At 38.1% G+C, this 10,688-nt stretch overlaps 1 protein-coding gene across 1 annotated transcript in view; it reads right to left on the reverse strand.

The window, feature by feature from the left end:
- The window catches only part of PREX2 (phosphatidylinositol-3,4,5-trisphosphate dependent Rac exchange factor 2), a 189,038-nt gene that overhangs the window by 59,983 nt on the left and 118,367 nt on the right, over positions 1-10,688 (reverse strand). The window contains exons 27-30 of the mRNA XM_009634464.2: positions 6,495-6,674; positions 3,585-3,679; positions 1,530-1,612; positions 1,103-1,193 (exon numbers count right to left, since the gene is read on the reverse strand). Of these exons, the coding sequence (XP_009632759.1) occupies positions 1,103-1,193; positions 1,530-1,612; positions 3,585-3,679; positions 6,495-6,674 (449 nt within the window). The remainder of the gene's footprint in view (positions 1-1,102; positions 1,194-1,529; positions 1,613-3,584; positions 3,680-6,494; positions 6,675-10,688) is intronic.

The following is a 10,688-nucleotide window of genomic DNA, read 5'->3' on the forward strand; positions in this document are numbered from 1 at the left end:
TGGAAGAGGGGGGATGGAAGAGGGGGGATGGAAGAGGGGGGATGGAAGAGGGGGGATGGAAGAGGAAAAAGAAGAGGAAAAAGAAGAGGAAAAAGAAGAGGAAAAAGAAGAGGAAAAAGAAGAGGAAAAAGAAGAGAAAAAAAGGGGAAAAAGGAAAAAAGGAAAAAAAAAGGGGAAAAAAAAAAAGAGGAGGTTGTGTGGTCTTCCATGCAAATTCAGTGAGAGGGAAGTATATCAAGCTTTGAAAAACCAGATAATTATGCTCTGTTGACTTCAGTGGGATTTTGGTGATTTATAAAAGCCAAAGATCCACCCTCTAGCCATCTAAAATTAATTTGCTTTGCCAAAAGGCATATGCAGGATCAATAAAATCATAATCAAACCTATTATACACAGTACAACAGGCAGTCTCCCATTGAGATTTTTTCTTCCTTCTTTTTTTTTTTTTAAAAAACTTCGGTTCTTTGAAAGAAGTCCTTTGCATTTTTCATCACAATCTTATGGCTACCACCAGATACCTATTTATATACTTGGACTTAAGCAACTATGTGAGTGTTAGCAGAGGATCTGAAATTACATATAGGATTTTTTTTAAACCATCAATAATCCTTATATAAGCATGCATTTGGCATAAATATTACTGTGACTATAAATTTACATTTGCAAATTATTTATAAATCAACTCCACAAATAATAGATCTACAAAAATAATAAAAATCTGGCATTAGTAATAAAATAGATCAGAAATGGCTTCAGTAGTTGGGACAAAAATGTAATAAAAACACCTACAATATACAAACCCCATTTCTTGCTTCAAAAACCTCAACAATTCTATGGTCAGTTCCGAGCCTACAATTTAAAGCTGACTTTCCAACAAACCTGAAATTCTTTCTTACATTGTGCAATAAAAGTGTAAGAAGGCAGTTTTCAACTAAGAATAAGATCTACTTAAAAAGAATTTCAACAATCAATTATCACAGAATACACCAAGATTAAGCAAAATCAGTTCTTTAACACCCAGCTCAGCGAGTAGGAGTAGATACCCATTTCCATGTACCCTTCAAGCTGCCTTTTGATTGTCATGGATAAAATTAAATGTTACCTTGGAGGCCTCGACCTGGTGTGAAGTATTTTGTCTGCTCAAAGGCCCTCATCACAGCTGGTCCTTTCAGAAGATTGACAATTGAATCGACCTGTTGGGATCAAGGTTCTGTGAGAAAGATGTTTTTTACAGCAACAATTAGAAATTCTTTCTTTAAGAACTATGTTCTACAGAAAAACAGCTTCGGATTCTTTCTTACCTAACGGGTCTAGTTAAAGTAACAAGCTAGGGAATGTTAGACTAAATCTAAGGATGTGTTTAATTCATAGTTTTGAACTGTTTACAGAAATCTGAAGGAGAATGAGTAAATACATACCATCCAGTAAACAGTGGAAAGCAAAAGTAAAAAGAAAAAGAAGTATTTGCTAAAGACATCTTAGCTCAAACACGGACATTAGTATGAACGCCAAGAAAAATAATCTCATACTTGACCAAAAAGATGCTCCAAACAGCTATGGAGCTTGTCCTGTTTATCATGGGAGATTCGAACACTTATGGGAAGTTCATCGCCTGAAAAACATTTTAAAATGAAAACTTGTTTAGAAGTTTCAGCGTATTTTCCAAACCCTCTGTAGCTCAGATAATCTGCTTTGCACACAGACTGATCCTTAGGCTTTCAGGATTACAGTAACTGTTCTCCCTACATGTTTTGCATTCACTCATTAATACTGAAATAGCTCTTAGGAGAAAGAACCATATTCAAATCCCAACTGGACATGGTCCTGGACAACCTGCTCTGGATGATCCTGCTCGAGCAGGGGATTGGACTGGACGATCTCAAGAGGTCCCTTCAAACCTCAACCGTTCTGTGACCAGAACACACAATTCTTCTATGCCAGAGAACATCCTAAACAGCAGACTAAATGGGTAAGTAGTGTGAAGCTAATATAGTAGACCACAAAGTCACTGAAATGCATTCACCATAAAATTTTTATAGGGACTCTACAGACAATTTACAATCTTAATGTTCTTACTAATTAAATGGTTCTGAGATTTTAGCAATTCAACACAAATAGAGCATCCAAATAATGTAATTGATATGAAGCTTTTGGTAGCACATACCATATAATTTCCTAAGAGAGTACAAAGGAGAAGGACTCTCCTAGGTCACTGCCCTCAGTCACTCGCTCTCTCGGACAACGGGTGATGCAACCTGAACTCTTTCAAAAGCTGTGAAAAATTGAGCTTAAAACTGGTTTTCCTCCTTGCTGTTGCAGTGACAGATAAGAAGTAGCCACTTGATAATTTATAATCCAAATTTATTCATGGTCACTCTAGACTCATTTTTCTTATGTCAGTGAAGCACTTAAATAGCACTTTTCTCTCCTTGATTTTTTTAAGCTCCTTTAGATGTCCTTACAGCCAGTAGTTATAACCCTTCACAGGATTTTAATTGCAACAGATGGAGCACGGTGCCGAAGAGCCCTGATCTAGAGTTAACCAGGTTAGCTTTGGAAGTAGGAGAAAATTAAGTCGTCAGGAGAGCGGGAGTTTCACTGAGTCACAGTTATTTATCAACTTGAACACTGTATCTGCCCTTGGCTAGCACAGACATGTGCTTTTAGGCACCTCAGTTGGTACTTCAGCCTGATGCTGCACAAGTGCACGTCAGCTCATTTATACCTTAAGTTGAAGATACAGACCCTGGGTCTCCTCTTTTATTACCAGTTCTCTATGTCCTTCATCCTTGCCTCTGTATCTGTTCAGCTCTGTAAGAACGTATCATTTCTGGGAAATAGCCGCCTTAGAACTGCATTATTCACAAGGTATCTCAGATACCTTGCATAATGTCATTAATACTTCCCTGTCCCAACTGAAAATACTTCTCCTGCTACAACTAGCGATAAAATTTGCCTTCTCTATGGCCAAGTCTCAGTGGTGGCTCATATTCTACTAATATGCCCAGTTCTTTCTTTTCCTAAATCATTCCCAAATGATAAACTCCCATCTTAGAGCAAATATTTTTTATTATTAGTCCCTGAGTATATGACCTTGTACCCCACGCAGTTAAATCCCATCTCATTCCTATTAGCAGCTGCATTTATTTAAATTCAATTTGTCATGGCGTAAACAAGAATGTGCTTCTATGGGGTCTCACATTCCTTCCTACAAACATACACAGCCGTATCCTGCCGTCCGGGTGCAGACACAGGCTGGGAGAGCATTCCACACTCACCTAAAATGCTCCTTAGTCTGTGCAACACAACACACTGTCAAGGTCAAGGCATGAAAGTGGTTAAAAGCAGTGACTCTAAGAGCTCTAACTAATTCAGTCTATTCACAGAGATGCTGGAATGTTGGCTCTCTTTCACAGGACTCTTTAAGTGCAGCACTAGCTTGACAGAAGAAAAATGCTACACTTCTATTACCAAGGAGGATCAATTTTTAAAAGAAAAACAACAAAACTGCCCCACAAATGAAAAGAATAAAACTGAGTAAAAGGAACAGATGACAGATTCATAGCTGACTTTTCCAAACATACCTGAATCCATTTCATCACTGTGAAAGTAAGAACTGCACTGACTGCTGCAAATGCTGGTGAATGAGGCAATGGAGTTCCTATTGCTGTTGCAATCACTTGAAAAAAAAAACACATAACAAAAAACCAAATAAAGTCATGTCCTTTCACACAGGTTCTGTATCAAAATTATGGAAATTCTTCCCCTTTTCCCCTTTTAAATTTAATGACAAGATGGTCTGTACAATTCTTTATCAATCATAAAGATCCCTGTACTTAGGCTATCATTTAATTTGCAATGCTGGTAGGACTCACAGGACCAGATTCCCAAAATAGATGATTCAGTTGTCTCCCTTCACCTTGCATGTGAACAAGTACTTGCAGAATGGTAATATACACTTTCAATGCAAAACAACAAACTTTACTTACACAAGTGACAGTTTTTGAAACTGTGGCCTCAAGTGTTTTTGTTTTGGTAACTCTGCATTTAAATTCCGTACTGCTAGTCCATAGCTAATACAAATGATGAAATACTCTGGTTTATGACTTGCAAACTAGAGTCCGTAATGGGCTCAGAAGAGATTTAATCCATTTGAATAGCACCAAAACTCAAATTACAGATTATTTTTCCCTGCCAGCCAAAATATAGTTTATGATCCCTCTTCCAGCTGTTCATTTTATTAGAGAGTTATAGACATTTACATCTGTGACTTCCACGAAAACTTCTATGCATACAAAAGGTCAACGACATTGCTCTAGTAAGGACATGTGGAGATTAAAATGTGTACTTTTTTTTCCTGCTCTTTTCTCTCAAAAATAAATTGCTCTGTACAGAAAATAGATGGAGAACATACCTACTTCTGCAGCATAAACAGAGTAAAACATAGCCTTTCGTACTAAAAATGCTATAAATTTGAATTCAAAGTCTTTAGAGTTATTTAGCCACATGAAGATTGTTTAGCTTCAATGCAGGAAATGCTTAAGTAATTATCCAGCAGAGGGAGTCTTAAAAACCCAAGTGAATAGAAGATAATGTAGAAGTGTACTTAAAGGATATTCATATATAATAATCTGATTTTGGTTTTATGAATTGGGTGTACCCATTCACCAAGATGTACTTATTTATATTTTATATATAATACTGCAGTTATACATGTACCCATGTGCTCCCTACTTATTTATTTTTGTAAATACAGAAGTGGTCTTTTACTAGTTTTGGCATCCTGACTTGCGTTTCCTGGCTAAGGTATATGTTTTGGACCTGTAGCCAACCGGGTAAGTGAGTAGGGAAAACTTTTAAATGAAGCAATATGATAAAATTACTATCAGATCCATTAAGCAGATGAAAAGACATGAGTAACAACATGTTCCTAACAGAGGGTGAACAGTCCCAAGGAGTATTCAGAATTTCTGGCTGGATATTAAGAAATGTTTTCTAACTAACTCTATGCACTTATTAAAGTCTCCAAAGGGAAGATGAAGGTTATTTAAAAGTGGATTGTGCAGAGCATAAGAAAATAAAACACAGGGAAATGAGAAACAGATTAGATGTATTGGCTATATCATTCTGCATTTTTATTGTGTTGTATTGTAAGGTTTATAATGAGACCCTACAACACAAAATGAGAGCATTCTAATGGCTGAAATTAGCCTTCTACTTCTAATAATAACCACAGTGGCATTATGGGATCTGAGATTTTAAGCATTACCTAATGTAATTATTTAAGCAAATAAACAAAAAATTCCAATCTCACTCCAACAATTGTTTTAAACTCACAGATTTTATGATTATTCTGCATATGGAACCCTAGATTTTATCATTCCTAAACAGTCAGAATGGACTATAAATGACTGGAATTAGAATAAAGAAAATATTTTAAACTAAGAGACAGTCATGTCCTGAGTCACACCCTCTTTCTCCACATACAAATCTTGTGCTAGCTGGGGAACTTCCCAACTGGAGCAATTGCAGACCACTGGAGCAGCTCCCACACAGTTGTTTTGATGCATCGTGAACATGCAGAAACCCCTAAACACACTTCAGCTGCAACAGCACTTTGCTTGTGTGTTCACCATGATTAGAACAAGATGAACTTAATCTGTGCAAATTATCCCTACATTTGTTTCTGTTCAAATTTAGATGTATATTTCTGTTTCTACTCTGACAAAGAGTTCCTCTCTATCATGCTGCAGTAATCAAATATTAGCTTATGAAAGAGATCTCAGCAACACAGGGTTCTGTAGAAAAACGATGACCCTACTGAGATTCTACTTTCTGAGCATAATAATGAACCATGATAATGAACAAATAATGAACCCATATTTTACTTGCAGCTAAAATTTTAATTTAGGTTTTATATCATGTAGTTAACCAGTTCTCTCTAAGCAACAGAAAATAATCTTTGTAAGACCTATGCTTGCTATAATTACTCCTTCCTTTTCAAAATTCTTTGTATTTTCATTCACAGTAAATATGATGCATTATGAATTCTAGAGATGAGATGATGCTACAATATTTTGAGTGGACGAAGGTATGTGAAGGAGGAATATATGTTGAGAAATCAGGGTATTTTTCCTTTAGATCAGCAAGAGTGGTGGCTCTGGCATCTTGCTCTCCATAGCAGATATTTGGTCTGTTGTTGGGAAACATAACAAAATAAATTATTTCTGTTTTTTATAAGAAAACTAATCTGAACTAAAGCTTTACAGCTCTGGCTGTGATATCCAATAAAGCTTAGGGATACTGAGGTCTAATAACTAATCTGTACTCAGAAAAGAGTTTATTTTACACATCTTGTAACACATCTTGATGCTAGTTATTCCTCTGTTAGAAATGTCAGAATCATTATATTCTGACAGTCCTCATGGCCACTTGACAGTCTACAAACCCAGAGGTTTGTTTCAGTTGACAAATAAAAATATTAATAAAGTTACCTGTAAGAATCCCTGTTGCTGATGGTATCATGACCAGAATCTTCTTGTTCATCGCCTGTCACACTGAAACAGACTTTCTTCCCGTTCCTTTCCCCTTTTTCATTATCACTGTCTGCTGGTATTAAAGGCTCAGGTGTTTTACGTTCAGATTTGGGAGAGTATGTTATTGAAGAAAGAAGGCTGTGAGACAAAAAAAAAAAAAAAAAAAGATAATTTCATGTTTTTCAAAAGTGAGGTAACAACAGGATAACATTTCTTGTCAACATCCTCCAACTATATCTTAATTTAGTCCATATCTATTTGAAAAAAAGGGAAGAAAGTGACACATTCTGCTGTTAAAAAGTTAACAGTGAAACCCATTAGCATTACTAAACACTCAATCTTGTATGAAGGCAATGATTCTGGCTGGGGAAGAAATACAGCACATTCCTGAACGCTTGGGGTCAAATTTTACATTAACATGACTATTTTTAAACATGAACCATGTACTTCTCAGCACAACTCAAGAAAACAAACCAAGGAAATTATATCTGTGTGAAAAGCATGTATTTTCTCAATTACTACTGTACCAGACATGCCAGCCTGCATCACAAGCTATTTTACTAAGGCATTTCAAACATCTTTATTAACATAGCTGTGTATTTCCTGACATTCAAAGTGTCTAAGCCACTATCACTAGTAAAACTGATGATTAATCTGCAAGCTTCTGTGACAAGCACACAAGTGACATCCAGTCAAGAAGAGAGAACAGTGTGAACTGCTACATTTAGAACACGCACAAACACTGGGAGCAAAAGATTCATATCCTTGGGCGATTAACTCATATTGACATGTTCTAATTTACTTTCAAGATCAGAACAGCTATAATGGGTGACTGTCCTTTAATTCCTATTACTCAAACACTCCATTAGAATGACGTTTTCAAACTAATATTTGGATTTGAAAGGCAGCGTTTTTCTTGCAAAAACTACCTTCTAACTACCTGAAAACAGAAGACACTGAATTAAGCTTTTTTTTCCTGTTAAGTACTCAGACAGAATGGCAGGGGTCTATTGTAGAAGCAGTCAGAAGGGTCAACTGGCAAACTTTCTACCAAATACATGGCAGGATGCAAATATGTTAGATCTTCTTGTCACATGTAACTCTTACTTCTGAAGGGAAACTATGGGAGATGCATATCTTGTGAGAACAAAAATGCTCCCCTAATTGTTATTAAAGGGTAGCATTCAGAGTTCTTTCCTCTATTCTTATTCCTTGCCACACGTATTAGTGTTGTTACATTACACAAGGGGGGGATTCTGATTTTAAATGGTTTAGAGCTCCATCTTAATTTTGCGGGGCTCTGCCAGTTGAAGTAATTCATTCTTAATCCTAACAAAGTTCAGTTTGTTCAGCTACAGTTACATCAGTACTGAGCTATCAATTTCTCTACTCTTTTGACAAAGATATTCTACCAGAAAACAACCTGATCCTAAGCTGTTGAAAGTTGAGGTTTCTGGACTCAAAGCAGTGACTTTTTGCATGCAAAACACAATGTGTTCAACACCATGTTCAACTATACTGGTTTTGAGCATACACAAATAATTTCCTGACTCTCAGGAACAAACAGAGTTTTAAGAAAGAAACCATATACTCTGGAAATGCAATAGGGTAGATGATCCCTATAATGCTGTCTGTTGACTGTACAGCAATAAATGCATACGTCAAATGGTATATCATGACCCAACAGATGTTAACATAGGGTTTGATATTAACTTTAGGGAAACAAGGATGATAAATAAAGCTTTTTAGTAACTTCTTTCATCATTTCTGCACAACTTTCTCTGGCTAAGAGCTAACAAGAGATAGACAGATATTTATCCCACATATAGGAAAGGTACTGATCTGAATTGTAACTAAAGGACAGAAAAACTACACAAAAATGGGCTTTGGGCAGATTCATTCTGCTAACTTCTTGTGGATTTTGTTGTTGCAAGAAAATCATCAAGAGTAAGAAACAAGCATAATGAACTGCAATTTCAGTTCCTGAAAACATCTTCCCCTGAGTAATTATTTGTCAAGGCACAGACAGACTATTATATCCTCTTCTTTTATGTGACTGTTTAGTCACTGCTGCCAAGATCTCAGTAAAAGACTGATGAAGGTAGCTGGAGCTTTTCCTAAGGGATCTCTTCACTTTCTCTCAGCAGGCAGGCTCTTTTACTAAGGACTTTTTTTTTTTTGCTGAATTACCATGAACGAAAGCTGGAACTTTGGATAACAGAGTTCTGGAGATGGTAGTTCCTGAGGTCACTGAAAATGCTTAGAAACCCAATTCAGGTAGTCTAAAACACACAAAGCCAAACCTGGACACAGAAAAAACCCCAATAATCATGCTTAAATAGACTTAAACACAGCACATCCACATTATATTTCCTTTGGAGGTGGGTCTTCCCCAAACAAAATTATCTTAGACATCTCTCTCTCATAGGAGAAATCACAGAATCATAGAATCATTAAGGTTGGAAAAGACCTCCAAGATCATCAATCCCAACAATCAACCCAACACCACCATGCCAACTAAACCATGTCCCAAAGTGCCACATCTACACATTTTTTTAACACCTCCAGGGATGGTGACTCCACCACCTCTCTGGGCAGCCTGTTCCAATGCTTGACCATTCTCTCAGTAAAGAATTTTTTCCTGATGTCCAATCAAAACCTCCCCTGACTCAGCTTGAGGCCATTTCCCCTCGTCCTATCACTTATTACTTGGGAGAAGAGATCAACCCTAACCTCACTATAGCCTCCTGTCAGGCAGTTGTAGAGGGCGATAAGGTCTCCCCTCAGCCTCCTCTTCTCCAGGCTAAACAATGCCAGTTCCCTCAGCTGCTCCTCAGACTTGTGCTCCAGACCCTTCCCCACCTTTGTTGCCTTTCTCTGGACAAGCTCCAGCACCTCAATGCCTTTCTTGTAGTGAGGGGCCCAAAACTGAACACAGTATTCAAGGTGCGGCCTCACCAGTGCTGAGTACAGGGGCACGATAACTTCTCTCCTCCTCCTGCTGGTCACACTATTTCTGATACAAGACAGGATAGAAGCCAGGATGCTGTTGGCCTTCTTGGCCACCTGGGCACACTGCTGGCTCATACTCAGCCAGCTGTCAACCAGCACCCCCAGGTCCTTTTCTGCCATGCAGCTTTCCAGCCACTCTTCCCCAAGCCTGTAGCATTGCAGGAGGTTGTTGTGACCGAAGTGCAGGACCCGGCACTATGTGAATGAGTACTAAATGACAGCTAGAAAGTCTCTGTAACTATGAAGAAAATTTCCATGAAAGAGAGAAATTTAAATCTCAAACAAAAAAAATCCTCACATGTGGAATTAATTCTATATGCAACCCAAATCAACACAATCCTAGAAGTATGTCAGAAACAAACAAAACCTGCTATGGTCAAAGCATTAAAAATGGATAGCCACAGGCAGTAACAAAAAAACCTATGCAACCTGTGAGCTGCTTTGCTTTTTCTTCACTCCATGGAGGCTCAGAAAATACTGAGCTTCTTGTATACTCCCAGCAGACATTTTTTAAAAAAACAGCTGGGATCATGGGAGCACACTGAGTGCATGCGACCCAAGAACACAGCAGAGTCACAATATAGAAAACAACTTCAAGAAGGACTTATTTCTGTCTAACACCTGGCATCAATAGTGGGTATCTGGCAGTGGTACTAAAGTAGTACTGGGATACTATTAAACTATTTGAACAAGGAGTCAGTGGAACTCTGAGAGGCTGTCGGAAGGGAATATATGTCTTTTTTGTATGTATATCTCTCCATCAGTACTGTATTTCTTAGAATCATAGAATCACTTTGGTTGGAAAAGGCCTTTGAGATCACTGAGTCCAACCTTTAACCTAACGCTGCCATCCCACCACTAAACCATGTCCCTAAGCACCTCATCTATCCTTCTTTTAAACCCCTCCAGGGAGGAGGACTCGACCACCTCCCTGGGCAGCCCATTCCAGAGCCTGACAACCCTTTCGGTGAAGAAGTTTTTCCTAATGTCTAGCCTAACCCTGCCCTGGCGCAGCTTCAAACCATTCCCCCTTGTCCAATCATCTGTTACCAGGGAGAAGAGGCCGACCCCCACCTCCCTACAGCCTCCTGTCAGGTAGTTGTAGAGGGCGATCAGGTCTCCCCTCAGCCTCCTCTTCTC

This window comes from Egretta garzetta, unplaced genomic scaffold (genome assembly GCF_000687185.1).
Source record: "Egretta garzetta isolate BGI_Z169 unplaced genomic scaffold, ASM68718v1 scaffold251, whole genome shotgun sequence".
Lineage (NCBI taxonomy): Eukaryota > Metazoa > Chordata > Aves > Pelecaniformes > Ardeidae > Egretta > Egretta garzetta.